This window comes from Leptonychotes weddellii, chromosome 5, assembly GCF_054177405.1.
Source record: "Leptonychotes weddellii isolate Sample4059 chromosome 5, ASM5417740v2, whole genome shotgun sequence".
NCBI classification, from domain to species: Eukaryota; Metazoa; Chordata; class Mammalia; order Carnivora; family Phocidae; genus Leptonychotes; species Leptonychotes weddellii.
The window spans coordinates 79513362-79533581 of NC_138373.1; the positions used below are offsets into that span (position 1 = coordinate 79513362).

Consider the following 20220-nt stretch of genomic DNA (forward strand, 5'->3'; position numbering starts at 1 on the left):
TATCTATAATGGTGTATTTAAGAAACAGTAGTAATCAAAAGGCTTTTGCTAAAATTGTATTCTGTGCTAATGGCCTATTACAATGAACATGCAGATTGTTTTTGCAACTTGCTGAAGTGAACGCTAAACATGTTTGGCCTATATCATTTCAATGAAATTGTTTAAGTGTCTTTGGTGAGAGGAGCCTGCTTTAAGTGATAGTTAAAAGGAAACCACTTGTGCACAGTATGTTTTACCACAGATAAAATTTTCAGCACCCTGTTTCATTGCAGGCACAACATCTCTTCCCTGAAAATGTAAGATTTAGTTGAGGTTTTTTGTTTTGTTTTGTTTTAATTCATTATACGGAAAATAGGAAATCTGAAATTGAGTCTGACGACAGCAACACAGTTCCTTTCAGGAAGATCACTGGAAATTTGTGTAAATGTACAAAATTACACCCAGCAATTTGCTACCTTCCTTTTTGACAGTTTTATTTTTCCCACAAAAGTAAATAACAATAAACTACCTAGCTCAGAGATCTTAAATATAACTTTTGGAGAAAGCATTTGAGGTACCTTGTCTAGGCTTGTTATGATTTACCTTTTGAAAGTAAGTGTCCTTACACACTTTATTCTTTTTTTTCAAGCGGACACAACGTACGCTTTCTAGATATTATCTTAGATTTTGCCAATTAAGTGCAATCAAAGAGTGTAATACCCCTTTTATTAAAAACATAAATCCAGATATAAAAAAAATGAATGAAAGAATCCAGCAGATATTTATTAAGCAAGATGAAAGTGAAATTACAAACACAGGTCAGCTTTTAAACTCAGCCAGCACTCTGGTGGAGTGGAGGTGCCTGGTCCTTCATCATAGGCAGCCTCTCTTAGATGCATGTTAGGAAGGGAGCTTTCAAACTGCTTGAGAAATCAAAGCTCTTTTGGAGGTGTCCTACTGGAGGCATCGGGCAAGAAGCTAAGTGACGTCAGGGCTACACAACACAAAGAGGAAAGGTGACGACAATTCAGGGACTTTGCGTAGTCAAGACAATTAGGTTAGTACTTCAGGTCAAAAATGCTACTACTTATGGGCAATTAGCTATAAAATGACCCATTTCTGTCTGGTTTCACAATTTCATGGAGATTAGAGATAATCTAAAGAGATTAAGGCCTTAATCTTTAATCCAGGTGAGTAATTTTGCTTGTAGTAAAAAAAAGCATAAGAATTAATTCCCGAAGGATTTGGGAAAAGAAAAGGCAATAAAAACTTGTTTGGTCTTTGGGTGCAAGGATATTGAACAGCTTCCAGGAGCTAAGAGAAGTTTGTTCCCAATTTACAAGTATTTTGACATATTGATAAACATATGCAAAACCATTTAAATCTAAAAATGATCATTTGAAAAAGATACTGGCAATTACAATTTGACATCCACATGAATTTCAGATACCTCTTAATGGGGGCTCGCAGAGCTGGTTGAGAAAAACCACTTTTCACGGATCCCCTGCCCCCCACCACCTTTTGTTCGGTTTGGGTTTTGGTTTTGGCTATGCGAGTCTTATCATGAAAAAGATGTAAGGCTCGAAGGCTAAAATAATGGTTACTTTGTGGGCCCCAGATAGCTATTTTTGAAATTCTTTTTTTTTTCAGTATATCTCAAATCTTGGGGACATGTGACTTGAACACTCTTAACCATGAAGTATTTGTAAAAATACATATCATTCACTTTTCACAGAACTATTTCTGAAAAATGAGAGGCAATATCCAGATTCACATGCATGTTCATAATAAAGCTTGGTTTTAAAACAAAAATCCACACCAGCATTATTTTCAGTTTAATATTTTGGCCTCAAACCAAGAATTCAGGTATCACATTTAATTTTCATCTGCAATGCATCTATTGGCAGGACAAAATATGTATGCAAATAACACCGGGAAATATTGTTTCCTATACAAGTAATCAAAAAAGAAAAGAAAAGAAAAGAAAACCCACAGCACTAAATTTGCTCTAGCAAAAATATGCTTCATTGTGCCTGTGTCAAATTAGATTTGTTGAAAAGTAGTTCTATTACAGGGAGCAGAAGCAAAGAAGCAAAGTGTGAGCAACCCAGAAGAAGGGATCATAGTCTTATTTTTATTTCCTTAATTGTAATTGAAATAATCGGTCTCCATAATTTGTTTCTAGAAACCTTTCTTCTTTATCATCTATCATGTTGGTAAGGGAATAACTTTTCACCTTTAAAACATGGAATGACAGATTTCAGCCTTAAGTGTGATATATATATTCTGAGCGGGTAGCTACTTAAAGAAAGCAGTAAGAGTAAGACATGTCAAACTTTTAAAGTCTTCACTTTTTGAACATTAAAATAAGTGTCAGGTAAATACAGAAAAATATATAATCACCAGTTCTCAGCTCTTTGACAATCCCTTTGTTTCTCTTCTTCTAGAAGATTCTGTGAGCACTATGTTGCTCTGATCAAAAAAGTAAGCTCACCACTCAAATATCATCATAGCTTCAGTATGCATTATCATGGTTTCAGTAGATTTGCACTCAAATCCTTTCAGTGCCAGAAATTTGTCAAGCCATCAAGTTATTAAACCCTTAGCTCTCAGGGAGAAATCTGGGCAAAATTTGTACAAGAAATTTATCATTTTAAAATTATCTCATAATTGTGGTTAACACTTGTCTAAAGTAACCCTTTGGAAAAATTTTACATGATACCCAAAGGCACTAGTTTACATAAGGGGTAAGTGGCTGAAAAACAAAACAAAACAAAGCCATTGTGTAGGTAAAGAGCACACACACAAAAAAAGGATATTAAAAGGATAATTGCTAAGCTTTAAAGTTATTCTAAAAATGGCACTTTTCATGTTGGTATAAAATGAAAGTGCTTTAAGATGAAATTTTTATGCATTTTTAAAGCTGATCTTTAACCCCCTGAAAATCGGGGGTTATAATGAGAACACTGATAGACTCTAAATCATAGTGGCAATAATAGTGGATGTTGCTAAAATGCTTTGTGTGTGTCTTCATTTCTTCTTCTTCTTTTTTTTTAGTATTTTAATGTTGATAGACTTGCTTTATCTGTATGTGCATCATTAGTGAGATTTGCTCTTCAATTCTTTACTAGAAAGTTATAGCTCATTTAAAATAGCTGGTAGATACAGAAAGCATAAATATACAGTAAGTTTAAACACTGATTGTACTAAATGCAACAATACAAAGAAGCAAACAGAACACAAATGGTAACACAATAAAACTGTATTACATTTGTGCTTCAAATATTACAATACATTATATACAATAGTCGAAAATAAACATCTCATGCCAAGTGACACAAAAACGAATAGCAAGCAAAAAAATCCAGCAATATGTACATTACTTTTTTCTTTAATAATAAACATTCAACTCTGAACTGGGGCAATTTCACTACATACAGATGCAGTCCGCCTTTTATTCCATATAACCATCCTGCTCTCCTATATCTACGCTATTCAGTAGGTTCCTGTGTCAATTCTTATATACATGTGGAGCAAAAAAGATAAAAGAATGTAGTGCTTTGTATTCTTAATGGGGTGATGTTGATAGATCAACGAACCTGGGGTGCATAACCTTCTTTCATTAAACCTTCTTCGTAGTCCGTCTGGCAAAGGATCATGTTATTCTTTAGGAAAAATTTGTCTCCAACGCAAAATCTGAAAATATTTAAAAAAATAAAATGTTTAAGATCATTTCACTCCAATCTATAGATTTGAAGATTTCTTTTCCTTGTAATAATGTCACACAGTAATTCCCTGAATTTGAGAGCTTGGTTTAGAGAGTTGCCTTTATTGTCAAAATTAAACCATGTAGGTCATTTAATGAAACATTGCACACAAAATTTGAAATCCTACATTTATATATAAAAAGCATAGGAAAATCGAGGAAAACACCTTGGGCAGCAGAGGTGGTTTTTATCACTACTTTGGAAAGAAAAAAAAATAACTGATCTATATTTACAGTCATTAAAATAAAAGAAAGAATGATAATAGTATTTCACTGCAGTGATTATGGAAGATTTCACCATTGGCCATTTATTCACTTTATTAAAAAAAGTAAAAGGCATTAAAATGTATCCAACAATTAGAAAGAGGCCCATTTTAAAGCTTCCCATTTAAAGCTTCCTTTTACTCTCTGTTATTAAAATGTGATTAAATTCTAGTAATCTGGAAGTGATTGTTCTGAAGGAAAAGTTGTTTTAGCATCAGACTCTGAAGCTGGGCCATATTCCTTTGTTTGTGGCAAGTTCACCAACTATAAAATATTAAATGTCATTTCTTAGCGCAATCCCAATTAAACCAAAGGGAGTAACCTGAATGAACTTCTTAATTTTGATGTGATAAATAAACTAGTTTCCAGTGGCTAATTATGTATTTTATTCTATAAAGCACTGTTTAATGTGCAAGATTGTAATGTTTTTAGTAAGTGCTCTTTTTGTATAATTTCCCAGCGGTGACACTTTGGACACAATTAAGGTCAGAAATAAATGCTTGTGCTGTTTCCAGTACATTTAACAATAAAGTAACTCTGGGGAGATCTGTATATATTTTTAATTGTAACAATTTAACCTTCAAACAGCAGTGTCTAGTAGAGTTGACCCAGTAAAACTACTTGTAATTATACAAGTTGACCTCACTGACCTTTGATAGTGGTCTCTCTTTATCAGATAGTCAATTTCGAATGATGTTCAAGCAGAAATCTTAGTGGATAGATTAAATTGTGTAGTGAAAGCAACCCTTTAATGTTTTGTGAAGTTGAAGGTTTAAATGAGGAGCAGTTGGACTGATTTACATTTGCAAAGATTGGAATGCTAGACACACAGTGAACCTATTTATTTTCCAACTGGGTAGCTTTGGAAATTTATCCTTATTCTAGCTAAGTAGATAGAGGGGAAAATAGTGTAATAAAAAAAAGTAGATTGAAAAGAATTAGCTTTCCTCTTAAAGGAAGATTGGTCTGTTTGTTTGTGGAATTTACTTTTTTTCCCCAAGATTACTGCCTGCTGATGATGTTGATTGAAAGTACAGACTAAGCGCTGATCTTGAAATCCTGGAGTTTGCGGTCAAGGCTATTGGATAGAATGAACATTCAAGTTTGAACCTTAAGTATATCTTCTTTTTATTAGTTGCAAACTATAAACTTTAAATATTGTGCTTAAAAAGTGGTGTGTGAGTAAATGAGGTTTTGTAGATTATCCTGATCATTAAGACATGTTGAATAAAAGGAAATATTTCTTCTGTTGGACAGACCTAAGTAGCCAAATTAGATACTTATCTTTTTTGTGAGATTACATAAAATAACATGTAGGATATATCTGATTACTGTTCAAAACTTTCAATTTATATTACTGTTGTAATTAATTTGAGCTAATAAGCTAATGATAAAATAGCACATAAAATAAAAAAATTCAACAAATACTCTTGTGTTCTAGCTAATATTACTGAGGTCTTTTTTTTCCCTAAAAACCAACTGAATTGGAAATATTCTTTCAACTCCATATTGACTAAAATTTTGCTTCAATTTTCTAGCAAGCCCCCAAATTCTATTCACTGTCAAAAACAAAATTTTTTTTTAAAATATGCTCGACTTGGGGCTTGAACTCACAACCCAGAAATAGTCACATGCTCTACTGACTGAGGCAGCCAGGAGCCCCAAATAAAACCATTTTTTTGGTCATGTGAAGTTATGTCATTCTTACCTTCAGAAGCCTTGAAATTTAGATAATTTTTGTTTGTAGATTAATAAATTCAGGGTAATTATCACGAGAAAAGCTTTGAACCAAGAGCCTGGGGATCTAGTCCTGAGCCCTGATGCTACCCAATGCAAATTATAGGGTTCATTTCCTACTCTCTCTGAGTCAGCTCTGTGTGGGTAAGATAAAACAACTACATCACTGAATTGTAGGGATGTTAAAATAAGAAACATGTGAGAGGCAGAGAGGTATATTGCAACAAATAGAGTTCAAATCCCAACCTTCCACTTATGATACTGAAGATGAAACTTCATTTTTTCTTATCTTTAATATAAGTGACTTTTTATTTATTTATTTATTTTTAAAGATTTTATTTATGTATTTGAGAGAGAGAGCATGAGCAGGAGAGCACAAGCAGGGAGAGCAAGCAGAGGGAAAGGGAGAAGCAGACTCCCCACTGAGCAGGGAGCCCGATGTGGGGCTCGATCCCAGGACTCTGGGATCATGACGTGAGCCGAAGGCAGACACTTAGCCAACTGAGCCACCCAGGCACCCCAGTATAAGTGACTTTTTAAAGTATATGGTGAAGAGTAGAAATGAAGTACGTAAAGCCTTACTTTAATATTTGGAGTGTAGATAATTAAAATAGCCACCTTTTATAAAACACTTACCATGTGCTAATGCTAAGCATGTGTATACATGATTACTTTTATTCCTTATGTTCAACTGAGAAAGTAAATATTATTATGGCCTTTTTCAGATGAAAAACCTAAGGCTTCCTCCCAGAATTAAACAACAAAAAAATTGCCAAGTTTCCATAACTAGAATGTGTATGAGAGAGAAAGGAAGGGGACTCTGGTCCCTTTGGGCTCAAGACCCATGCTTTATGTGGAAGAAGGAAAGCATAAGGCTATGAAGTTAATACAGGTTTTTTGTATTGCTAATATTCCTTTGCATAACTTTAAAAAAAAGTCTACCTACCGTTCAATGAGATGTTGGTAATATAAATGGGACTCATTTAAAATAGTCCTACCTAAAATATTTTGTTGCTAATGTTGTCAACTGGACAAAGTACATTTTATGGGCATTTCAATTTATACTGGAAAGTCAAGACAAAACAGAACATGGGTGAGAAATGTCACACTTACGCATATAACTTAAAACAGTTTTGAAAGCTATGGTTAAAGTAGATTATAACTGCTTTGCGATTAGGATTGGTACACTCCTTTTTTTTTTAAGATTTATTAATTTATTTGAAAGAGAGAGAGAGAGAATGTGGGGGGGGAGAGGGGGGCAGAGGGAGAGGGAGAGAGAAACCCAAGCAGACTCTACACTGAGCACGGAGCCCAACGCAGGGCTCGATCTCATGACCCTAAGATCAGGACCTGAACCGAAACCAAGAGTTGGACGCTTAACTGACTGAGCCATCCAGGTGCCCCTGGATTGGTATACTCCTTTAAGATGTTCCATATATAAACATGAAAAATTAGAGAAACAGAAATGCAGATGTTAGATGCTTAACAAAATAATCTATAACTGATCTTGTGAGAAAGTCTAATTTCCAATGTTACGAGCTCCTTATGAGATTTAGCACTGGCAGAAAAAATATTATAGAAGCAGTGATGGCCAGAGGATACTGTAAGTATATTAATAGGTCAGGCTAAAATTCCTGAAAATAAGCTGATAATCTTCCTTGTAATCTAATCCTAATTGCTTGTGGTGGTGTCAGTTCAATTAATTTTGCCTTCATTAAAAAAAAAGAAGTATGTTAAGGAATAAAAAGATGCCCAATCAGATTACTCAGTCATTTAATCTTGGTGTTTTGGAGTTAATAATAATAGATTTAATTTCCAGATATTTTTGGAGTGATTCTAATTGAACTCATACAGTCTTAGAGACTTGAGAAGTACAGAAAATAAATATAATTAACAAATCACCCTTATAAAATATGGGGCTTAGAGTAGTTTTAAGCAAGTTACCAACAGCTTCTGCAAAGCCTCCATTTGTAACCTCCTTTTCACATCCTTTCTAAGGATGGAAATGTTAACTTAGTCATCTTATTTCCCTGAGGTCAGTGGCTATCAATTATAATTAGTTCCCAACTCCACAATACTTTAGAAAGGGTGGGGGGGATCCAGTCCATATTTCAAATGTCTCTATTTTCTATGTAGCATCCTCAGCTACTAAAGATGGAGATTTTGATGCTGCACTTTGTTCTCAATAAGAGGTACTGTTTATATACCCATCGTCCCACCTCTATACGCTGTGAACGAATTTACTCTCTTCTCCCAAAGACTGTCCAGTTGTCATTACATACTTCATTCCTGATTCAATCCTTTTCTGCACCAACTTACACTACCCACAGCCCGAAACCTACTACAAATTATTCAAAGTCTACCTTGCTTTAACTTCATCATATCTATTCCCATTTATATCCACTCAGTCAGAAAATAAAATACCCCTCTTGAAAGAGTCCAGGGCCCTCATATCAGCTCTGAGTCTAGAGACTAAAGCCAGACTGTCTGGGTTCACATTTTGAGTCTACCATTTTCTATCATTGTTTTCTGGGGCAAGTTACTTAAATTTTCTGTACTTTAGTTACTTCACTTGTAAAATGAGGGTAATAATAGTATCTCATTTTATTGAGTATTAAATGAGCACATGTAAAACAGAACAGTATCTGGTGTATGATCATCACTATATAAGAATTCTGCTATCATTATTATTTGTTAATGATAATCTTTTCACCTTTGCTTAAGCCATTCCTTAACCAGGACTATTTCTCCCTTTTTTCCATCTGTTTAAATTCTAAAAATTCTTTAGTTTCCATTCCCTCCATCAATATTCCCTGACCATGCCAACTCATTCTGATCTTTCCCAAAGCGCTTATTTATTGGCATATCATTTAGTTTGGCATTTCAGATTTTCTCATGAATGGGTAACAAGTTTCCCAATCTAGACTGTGGTGCTGAGGTAAGTGCCCATGAGTTATATTTCTTTTGAACCGTTTGAAATACTACCATAAATTATACTACCACTTGAGGTGGGTGGTCAGTAAATACTGGTTAAGACATATTTATTCTGGCACCGAATAGCTTTAAATAACAAAGGTATTTTAGATAGATAATTTAAATTTGTGTTCATTTCGACTTTCATTCATTGACTTCCTACCTTTACAGTTTTACTTCCTCCTGATCCTCACACCATTCCCTCCTTCTTCATATCCCTAACCAATCTCGCTCTCTAATCTCTGAGTACTCTGAGCTACTTTTCATTTCCTGCACACATTAAATGCTTTCACACTTCCATGCCTTGCATGATGCTCCATCTGTCTGGAAAACCCTTGGCTCCCTGGCTTCCTGTCTTCCCCGACCCCCACCAGACACAATTCCTACATTCCAACCAGTCCTAGGGAGTTCTGTTTTAAAACCTGGCCCATCCACCCTTTGATGCTTCTCTAAGACTTCAAGAAGGACAGACCTCTCTTCCCTCTGTTTAGCATCATTTACACTCTTCTGTGAGTCTTTGATGTCCTGTCTCTCCCATAACTCTGAATATCTCTAAGAGAGAAACTAGCTTTTATTCACCTCTCTTTCCAGAGCCTAGCACAGTGCTTTTATTCTTTAGTGTTACACAATTCTACATATTTGAGGCAATTTCATTACAAACAAACATGTTCTTTCCTTTTCTTATAAAACCATCGTTTAGTTTTACAGAATCGTCTAAGGAGGAGGGGCTTAGTCACCTTTAAGAAATTAACCGATTACACAGAATTCTTCAATTCTGAGTGAGATTCGAGTTATCATCTAAGATGCTCAAAATAACATTCCTCTGCTTCTGATAATAGAGAAACAAAACAAAACAAAACAAACCTTAGATGTTTAATTCAGGATTCACATCTTCAGCCATACCCCTCTAAAAAGAATGGAGAGGGTATGTACAAGAAACAACCAATCCCGAAAGAAAAGTTATTTTTACTAGCATTTTTGAAACACTCAGAAACACTTTTGATCTTAATGATCTTTTGATTTAAAAGTTAAGATGAAATGGCTGCTAAATAAAATTCATAAGCATTTATAATACCACAATCTCAGATGTCAATAAAGTTTGCTTAAGGGAACGTGCCTGTAAATTACCTATTTGCTTTGTGTTTCACTTGAAACGGTGCAGAGCTATAATAATGATTTGGCTACTGAAAGTATAGGTTCATGCGGCATATGGCTTTATTGGAGAGGATTTCCCCAGCAAATGTCAAAGTACAAAGAAAATCTCCTATGTTGAAAACCTTCTGTATTCAGAGTAACAAAATTTGTCTGCTTTGCTTGACTGATGAAGATTAGCTGACTTCTTGCATTAAAGAAGTTTGTCTTGTAGGGGCTGAAGTGACAAGACAATAACTAAGTGCTAATTGTGCATAACCAGCACTAAAGATATGCAGTCCCATTATGGCATGTAATAAATGAAGCGAACACAGAAATATATTAGGTACTTTAATAATGATACTAGAATAGTATTTTGCAGCAATAAGAATGTGAACAGTTTTAGAGGTAAAATTTAGGAGTGTTTGTCTTACTTGACTGAGTTCTACTGAGGAGATAGACTTAATTGTGAATGCAACTTTTTATTTCAATGGTAAAATAAAATTGATATACGATTTGTAAATAGCATTAACAACCTACAATTTGCATCATAATAGAATTTAGGCTGGGTTTAGTCCTTGAGTGATGTTTTAATTTTCTGTGTAGAACATGGATAAAATAGGGAAGCCTGCCCTAATGGAAAAATGGACAAAGGGCATAAACAGGGTGTTCCCTAAAAGAAGAAATATCAAAGGGCCACTAGAAATCAAATAAATGCTAATTAAAAATTATAATGGGACACCATCTTTCATCCCTCAGGGTGACAAGGATTTCTTTTTAAATAATAATTCCCAATGTTAGAGTGAATGTAAGGGAATACAAAGCTCTTACGTATCTGGTGAGAATAACTGGTATTAACTGTTCGGGAGAGCATTTTAACAATAGATAACATAAGCCTTTAAACAATTATATATTTTGTCCAGTTAATTGTGCTCCTGTGAATTTATCCTGACACAGGCTTGAATATTGTTTATCAATATCATGTTTACAATATTATGTTGATAATACTGATAATATAAAAAGTTGAAGAGATAGCCTATACCTCTGATGATAGAAGACTGATTTAACATATGAAGCTCTATTCATAAAACGAAACACAAGAAGACTTAAGATATCTTAAAAGAATTTGAAAAGCATACTATCGTAAATGAAGAAGTCCAAATATCAAACATTAGGATTCTTCCCTGTTTCTTTTTCTTTAAGCTGCTCAAATATTTTATAAAATATATGCTATATATCATTTATCATACATGCATAAGAAAACATATGGCTAGCTATACACCAAAATATTAAAATGCCTTCTTTTAGAATAGTGAGACATGGGACAATATGATTCTTTATCCCTTTCTAGTTTCCAAAATTTCTACGATGACTATGTAACCTTTTATAAGTAGAAAGCAGTGTTATTTTTTTTTGCCAATACTACCATTTTTATTTTTTATTTTATTTTATTATTATGTTATATTATGTTATTTTATTATAATGTAACCATACATTACATCATTAGTTTTTGATGTAGTGTTCCACGATTCATTGTTGCGTATAACACCCAGTGCTCCATGCAGTACGTGCCCTCTTTAATACCCATCACCGGGCTAACCCATCCCCCCACCCCATCCCCTCTAGAACCCTCAGTTTGTTTCTCAGAGTATTGTTTTTTTTTTTTTAAATAAAGATTTTATTTATTGATTTGACAGAGAGAGAGATAGGGAGAGCAGGAACACAAGCAGGGGAGGTGGGAGAGGGAGAAGCAGGCTTCCCGCCGAGCAGGGAGTCCGATGTGGGGCTCGATCCCAGGACCCTGGGATCATGACCTGAGCCGAATGCAGACGCTTAATGACTGAGCCACCCAGGCGCCCCTCAGAGTGTTATTGTTGCATAAAGATAACTGTATTGTGAGTAGATGCTGTTAGTGGATCAATATGACAAGTAAATAGAAGTATTCTAAATTTACTACTAATATGCCTTTAAAATATATACACATATATGTACACATGCATATAAATGTCTGTATGAATGTATAGATATTTATGTTCATGTGTCTATATCTTTTTTTTTTTTTAAAGATTTTATTTATTTATTTGACAGAGAGAGAGATAGCGAGAGCAGGAACACAAGCAGGGGGAGTGGGAGTGGGAGAGGGAGAAGCAGGCTTCCTGCCAAGCAGGGAGCCCGATGCGGGACTCGATCCCAGGACCCTGGGATCATGACCTAAGCCGAAGGCAGACGCTCGACGACTGAGCCACCCAGGTGCCCTCATGTGTCTATATCTTTACATGCATACTTGCCAATTTATTTTTGGCTAAATGTCACCATAGACTGAATTAACCTGCTTGATTCCAAAAGTTTGTTGGGAAGACTCAAGGTGTTGTAAGATGACTTTCTTTTTTTTTAAAGATTTTATTTATTTATTTGACAGAGAGAGAGATAGCGAGAGAGGGAATACAAGCATGGGGAGTGGGAGAGGGAGAAGCAGGCTTCCCGCAGGGCAGGGAGTCCAATGCGGGGCTCGATCCCAGGACCCTGGCTGGGATCATGACCTGAGCCTAAGGCAGACGCTTAATGACTGAGCCACCCAGGCCCCCCATGATGACTTCTTGAATTATTTCCTGGATAAATCAGATATTGCAAGGTATACTGGGCACTTGTGTTCATCTCCATCTAGCAGGAAATATTATTGAGATCTATCTTTTTTTTCGAGATATATATCTTGTGTAAAAACCAAGTTAGTGGAATATAATTTGGTAAAAGTAAATTATAAATATCAAGATAAAAGAGCTAATTTTTTAGAACCAACTGTGCTCCTGGTATTTAATATAAATTATTTCCCTTAATTTTCAAAATCTGTAAGATAGGTATTAACGTCTCCATTGTCAGGGGGTGGAAACCCATCTCAGAGATTAAGTAACAGACTCAGGGTGTCATAGCTAATATATCATGGGGCTGGAATTTGAATCCAGTTCTCCCTGTAAAAATCATGTTCTCTCTACTACTCTTTACAGGGCCTCATAAAAAAGATGCTGCATTGAATAGTAAAGCAGGGCAAATGACAGTAACTGAGAACTTGATGCAACGAGTATGTCCTGATTACATACTATGTCCAGGTGTTGTCACACTCACGCTGAATATATTTTCATTAACATCCATCAAGTGTACTAATTTTTTACTTGTATTTTAACGATAGGTACAGTTTTATATTCTAATATCCTCTGCATATAGCATATAAAACAGGTATCAGTAGTGTATAGTTCCCTCTGGAAATAAAAGTTATAACTTTCAAGAAGGAAAAATAGAATAAAGTGATAATACTTTGAGATGAAAGAGTTCTCTGAGACTGGCTAATCCAGCTCCCCTTTGCTGTAAATGAGAAAACCGAGGTCGAGAGAGCTAAGATGGTTGATGGATGGTTATACATCTTGTGAGGGGCAAAGCCCAGCCTAGAATTTAGGTTTCTAGATGCCTTGTGCAATGCTCTTCCCATTTGCCTATGCTGCCTGCCCAATGCTGATAAGTGTTTAATTATTAGCTATATCTGGCCTCATTCCCAAGGAGACTTAAAGCAACTTAAAAAGTACATATGAAACAAGGTTAAAATTCAAGATAAGAAATCAGGGCAACCATAAGTAGGAAAAATAAGATGAAGACACACTACCTCCTACAAATTCCTGTGTATTTGCCTCAGCGCAAATGTGTTGGCTCACAGAACAAAAAGTAAAGATTTTAAGGCTACTTTTAAAAAGACAACATTTTAAAGATACTTTTAAAGTTTTAAAGTAAATTTGAGGGATATTTTAAACCTACTTTTTAAAAGGACAGAAAAACAATAAAGAATGAATAAGAGGAAAACTCAAGTTGATAGCAGTGTCCTCATTTCTTATCGCATTCTGCTCTAGGATGCACTAGGATGCTCTTTGGGCAGGTAGAAGAGCAGTTTTAAGACCTTTCCCCCTCTGAGCTTTGTTTCTGGCACCAGATGAATGTTTGCAGAAAACAAAAACGCTGAGATTGATTGCCTTAAGTAATACATATAATTCCCATCTTTAAGGAAATAACGAGCAAAGAGAGGTTTGCCATTTTTTAGACACCAGAAGGAAATCCGCTTACCTCTGATTACAAAGCTGACATGCAAAGCAGTCCAGGTGGTAAACGTTGTCCTTGGCGCGCATCACCATCTCAAAGGCAGGGATGAGCTTACTGCAGGCGGCACAGTTTCCCGTCACACCGAAGAGCCTGGAACAATAAACATTTTTTTCAAACTCTTACAGGGAGATCTGAGATGATGAGTAGAGAAGGTGCCAGTACACCCTGCAAAGCTATCAACACACAATGCCTTTGATGTACACAATCAAGTTTTATCCTCGGCAGATTCGTAAGCATTCTTCTCCGATACATACTCAGTTGACCTTTCTTGATGAAAATCACGTCTCGTTTGAGAAGAAAAGGAAAAGACAAATACATCAGGAAGCTTACATAACTGTACACACACAAGTCAATGGAGGTGAATTCGTAGCAAACAAATCTCCTACTTGATAGAAAATGCAGTAAATAGAAATGCAACGTAACTTTGACCTTAATGCCACAGAATAGCCATTTTCACTGGAAAATAAACCCATTTGAATGACTCACTATTTTCTGACATCTAGTTACCACAAGGTTTGCCATTATTATTAAAAGAATGTTTATGAACAAGCCATTTAAATAGTCAAAAAACATTAGAGGCGCGTGCACCTTATGGCCCTATACCATAGTTATAGCTATGATTATGTTATTCAAGTAGCACTTTAAAGTAAATGAGGCCGCAAACTACATATCGCTCGACCAGGAGTTGAAACATAATATATTGAAAGAACCACTGGAACTGTCCAGGAAAAAGGTATTTTAAAAAATCCTTTTTGCGATAGATTCCTGAAAATAGTTATTGTAATGACCTAAAAAAAATAGTATCAAATAAAGTGTCTCTATAGTTTCATAATGCGAGGAAATAAAATATTTTATCCATTTGCACTGGCAATATTTAAACCAAGTTTCTTTAAAGTTGTTAATGGTGGTGAAGAGTTATTATAAATAATATTCCGTGCATAGCAGTTAATGCACTTTTTAACTAGGAAGCAAACTAGATGAAAAACACCACATCTGCCAGTTTCTTTTTTCTCCAGCATCAGGCTGACAGGAGAAAAATATAATGGCTCTCATGGGAAAGACCAAATTAAAAGCAGTTCTAAACTAATGAATTCAAAGGTGCTATGGAGAAAACTCATTTTATTTATAAAAGTGTACTTTAAAAAACTTAGTCTTTCATTTTATTGAATTTAAGGATTATGCACAAATGTGCTGAAGTTTCTCTTCTTATACTTTCTAAATACTCCAAAGACAGGTAGGCCTTTGCTTAAGGCATGCATATTCATGTTCAAGTTTATAACCATGTCCTCTTACCAGGCTAATGACAATTGTTGGAAAGAGTTGTGAGAATGGTTTTCAGGGTCTCGCGAAATGTGTAATAAATGTTCATGCGTATGTTTTTGTTAGATTGTCTTTAGAAGAATGTAAGTGCCTTGAGGGTAGAAAGCATACATGCTTTTCAAACAGCTTGCCGGTATGATCTGTGCCCTTGATAAGAGGGGAAGGAAGTTTTATATTCAAGAAGACTAAATTCAAGATTGTTAGGCGCTGTTTTCCTGCAGGGATTTTAAAAACATTCTAATAAGGAGTATAACTCTAATCACCTTCATGTTCCCGGTTTACAGCCCCTATTTTAGAAAATAGTTTTTCTCTAAAAAGAACTTCACTGAAAGCATAATATCTCACATCTCCTACTGGCATCGTTAAAAATGAAACCACCACAAGCTAAAGCTTTCATCCTGTTCTTTTGTAAGCAGAATTTTCCCATCCCTTCTAACATCTCACATTTACTTTTCAGGGCACTTCATATGATCCATTTAGGAGTCACATCCCTTACATGTGCCATTTGTTCCTTCTGTCCTTTCATTATTTATTTATTTATGTGGTTTTTGTCTTGGTTTTTTTTGGAGAAATAAGGAAATCTTTAAAAGTTCTTTATTCCACGAATATAGATGCACTTGTGGGTAGAAAATGTGGCTGGTAGGCGAGAACGCGGTTGTTGAGATCTACTCAGTTTGCTTACACTTCACAAACATACCCACACAATGCCATTTTGAAATTCTGGACATAGTTTCCCCCAATTTCAATTGCTCTCGCTAGCTGAGCATTTATCAGCTACCTGATTAGAATTTGTTTCCACACAAACCATTGATCATCAGCCTATTACTAGGCAAATGACAGTTAATTACCCACTACATTAACCACTGGGACCTGAGACCTGCTTCTGCTGCCATCAGTCAACATGATAAATGTGGCAAGTTCAGTAATGCATGGCCAGCCCTGAGCTGCCTGCTATACTGCGAACAACCCTCAATCTCACTTCCAGGCCCAGGAAAATCTATGGCAATCTGCATAATTACAAGCTCTGGGTTAATAACAGACAAATGATTTGTTGCATCTAAACAAAGTCCTTGGAATGGTACTGGTCTCTGGAGGCTGGCCGTCCGGCGTGCCTTCTCTACTGTACTAGCCACTGCAATGTGCACAAAACACTTCTCTGCCGTTACAGCCTTCCAATTTGTTGCCCTCCAATTTATGGATTCTGCATATGTGATTTTTAATCATTAAAGGACTCTTGAAGCAATATTATCTTAATTATTCTCTGCTGTAACCAGGGAATTAGGCTTCAGATAAAATTTTCTTCTTCCACGCACTTTCCCTGCCTCGCTGGAGGCTCCATCAGTTTCCATCTACACCTGGACTCTGAAATCCTAATGATGAATTATTGCCCCTTTTCCTAAGAGGGCGAACCTTACAAGGGAACATTTTACTGAACTGTCAGCTCACAGACTGAGTGCGGAGATGCGGAAATCTGATCTAATTTACTGCAAAACGATGCATTTGTTAGACTTTTTCCTCAGTTTTGTCCAAGGATCAAGAGATCGTTCTATAGCCACATTTGTGTTCTTTTTCGCAGTTGGACGACCCCAAGATTCTCTGAGAAAGGAAACAAAGTCCTATTTTACAAAATCGGGTTTTTTTCCAAGCCTATAATGTTATCCTTTGGTTTTCAAACATGACATTTGGATTCTCAGGCAAAAATAATTTTCATATAATATATCAACTAAGCGTAAGGCATGCATGGTCCTCATCTGTAAGATTTTTTTTCAGATATGTCTAGGATATATTCAAGAAGAGTCTCTTAATTATCTAACTCATTTAGACTATTCATAATCCTGGAAATTCTTGTAACCCCTTCCTCTCCACCCCTCACTCCCAGACTCATTTATAGGGATGTTAATACTGATCCACTTTTCTGTGTGCGCAAGAGACCTCTGTAATCTCTTGTTTCCAGTGCTTACAAGATCTCATCCTAACAGAAGAGGACGGCCTAAGTGTACTTAGCAAATAATACACTGAGGCAGTCAAAGCTTTATTTAAAAAAGGAGTCATTCTGAAATTCTGACTTAAATTCATCATAGAGTATCAGCTCATAAATTTATGGTAAGGAAAACATAATTGATCCATTTTGCTCAGCTTAAAACGTCTTACAGATTATTAAAGCATGGCAGGGGTTAATTTGCCAATTTATGGGCTAGATTTTTCCCTACCATTTATGCTCATAATAGGCTTTAAGCGATATGACCTTTGTCTTGTTTCTGACACACTACCAAAAGTGGATTTACGATATACAAGGTGACAACTACCAGCCATACAATATCAATGCATATAACTATTTGCAGGGATCCCAAAGGATGTTCCTGTCCTTTTTCCACTCTGTTTTCACTTTCACTACCTGGCTCTGATAATCTAAACACAGACACGAAGTTAAAAAAACCAAACAGACAACTTATGGGTAAGAACTCTGCCTATCTGTATGTGACGTAACACTTCCCACGATGTAGTGCGCATGCAGAGAAACAGTATTGTGTGTGTGTGTGTGTGTGGCAAGGCAAGAACTAAGACAACACACATATTTTTTAAAGGTACTCAGATAATTTTGCATTTTTACTAAATATTCAACAGCTTTTGCAACATAGTCATAAATCAGGTAAAGCTGTATGGGCTAGTATATATCCATTACTAAAGTTCCTGGAGGTGAGGGTAGAGAAAAACTCAAGACATATAATCATTTAACATAGCAATAATGAATATGGTTCACTACAGGCATCCTGGGGAAAATGAGTGTTCATTGTATTAGTGTCTTTTATTTCACAGCCCCAGATGTTTCTATAGATTTTTTACCAGGTCAGTGGCTCAAGTCACCAAATCAAATTCCCCCAAGCCATGGAAAGCATAGTATTTGACTCAAATTAATTTATTATTTGGGGGGAAAATGCATAAATAAATATCACTGCAGTAAACCTTAATTCTGAGCAAAGATCAAGTATTCTCTTCTAGTTTCAGGCAACCCTCATTTAGCAACTTGAATATACATGAATTCAACAGTAATTTTTTTTCAATATCGCAGAGAAGACTTAGTTTAGTTATCATCCTATGTGTATAAAAAAAAACCTGTCTCTACACAGAATAACTAGAGATGATCAGAGAAAGAAAAGTTTAGTTTTCTAAGAATATGAGGTTGCAATCAATGGAAAGGATCTTTAGCTTTTGACTGCTGGATGGTGAAGTTTTATTGAACATGTTATGTGAGAAGGAATAGAACATTTTCACAGATTGAGAAGGGCAATTGCTTTTTTTGTCTATTACAAATATACTTCTCATCTCCTTTCGTATTTCACTTTTTAAACTAAGGAATGGTAGTGATAGAAAATGAAAACCCTTTAAACATTCAGTTCTTTTGTTTTAAATGTAAAAAGCTCACCCATTTCAAGGGTGAAGAGAGTTGAACCTACTGTTTTCTCCCCTGTTGGGTCTTAGCATGTGATCCACTGTCACAGAGATAAAGAAATTGTGGGAGTTAAAAGAGGAAAAAAAGGCAACATTGAACATTTGTAAATGTACAAAGGAGAAGATAAAAAATGTTTAACATTAATTTGAACCATGCTTCTAATTGTTACACAGTTAGGCTTTGCATATATTTTTAGTATACATTGTGCAAGTAGGTGAAGTTGAATTTTTCAAAAGTTAAGCTAAAAAAAGTTGACCATGTTTTAAAGGCACTAGATACACCACCTGTTAAAGGAAGCTTAGAGATTATTCCTTTCAGAGTTAAGTAGTTTTATTCGATTAAATTAACTCTAATTTGGGTTATTAAGGTCAGTCTTTGCATGTATTTTTATTAACAAGTACTGATCATGCCAGACACATAAAAGCCATTAGCTGAATGTAAAGTTTAATATAAATATTAATATATACCTATATAGTATATATGTATATTCTGTCTATATGCATGTGTATATTCTCTCTGTGTATAAGATCTTATATATATAAGATAGAAAAAATACATATCTCCTATATAAGATCTCTAGATAGATAGATACATATATACATAGATAGATAAATAGATCTATATAGCTAGATCTACAGGGTATACACACACACTCAGCTCACTGGGTAAGCAGATGTTACAGGGTGGGTGGGAAAATTAAGTCAAACTTACTAATGCCTAATTACAATTTCAGTAAAAAACTGCCAAGGCCCATGCCATATAGTTGTGTACATGTTAAAATATACAACTTGCTACCTGAAATCCCAAAGATAGCTTATGGTACAGATCGAAAGCTCAGGTTCAACAAACCCTTGTTAATGACAGTGGAGGCCTACTATGTGCATGGTACTTGGGAATTGAATGACAGATGGCATTCAGAAGGTAGACAACTGGTAGGAGCTGAAAGAAGGATTTCTCGGGTTGGTGTTAGAGGATAAGGAGAAGTTTAGAGATGGTCAAAATCAGAGTTATTTAAGGCATGTTTAAAAAATGGCAAATACGCTAGCAGTCTGATAGGCTGAAGGTATAGGGAGTAGGAAGAGAAGCTCAGACAGCCCACATAGGTGACTCTGGCCTGCATGACTAAGGCTTCATGTTTGGTGCAGTAATATTTTAAGAATATCCTCAGAATATGTCCCTCTCCTATGCTCAGGCAAAACTCTCTTCCTTGAATCAGACAGAATAGCCCTTGGCTGTTGGGTGCTCAAATCCAACTCAGATGACTAATTCCTGAGTATCTGCCAACCACAGGTTGGACTAACTGAACATCAGCTCATGATCCAACCCATTTAAACAACAACATGGTGGGGACAATAAAATTATAGGTAAAAAGTTATCCCTGAAGAGGAAGGGGAAAGATTTAACTTTTGGATTTTTTGGAATTCTTGTTGTTTATACTTAATACTACATTTGGACTAAT

The 20220-nt window shown here is 35.6% G+C and overlaps 1 protein-coding gene across 5 annotated transcripts in view; it reads right to left on the reverse strand.

The window, feature by feature from the left end:
• Positions 1-703: 703 nt before the first annotated feature.
• The window catches only part of LMO3 (LIM domain only 3), a 57363-nt gene continuing 37846 nt past the window's right edge, over positions 704-20220 (reverse strand). For 4 of the 5 annotated variants that reach the window (XM_081821307.1, XM_081821306.1, XM_081821305.1 and 1 more), the window contains 2 exons: positions 13955-14080; positions 2312-3675 (listed from right to left, as the gene is read on the reverse strand). In XM_081821307.1, coding sequence (XP_081677433.1) covers positions 3570-3675; positions 13955-14080 — 232 coding nt within the window. In that variant the 3' untranslated portion in view covers positions 2312-3569. Of the gene's footprint in view, positions 974-2311; positions 3676-13954; positions 14081-20220 lie in introns of those variants that run through there. The other variant, XM_081821304.1, reaches the window with a different exon arrangement.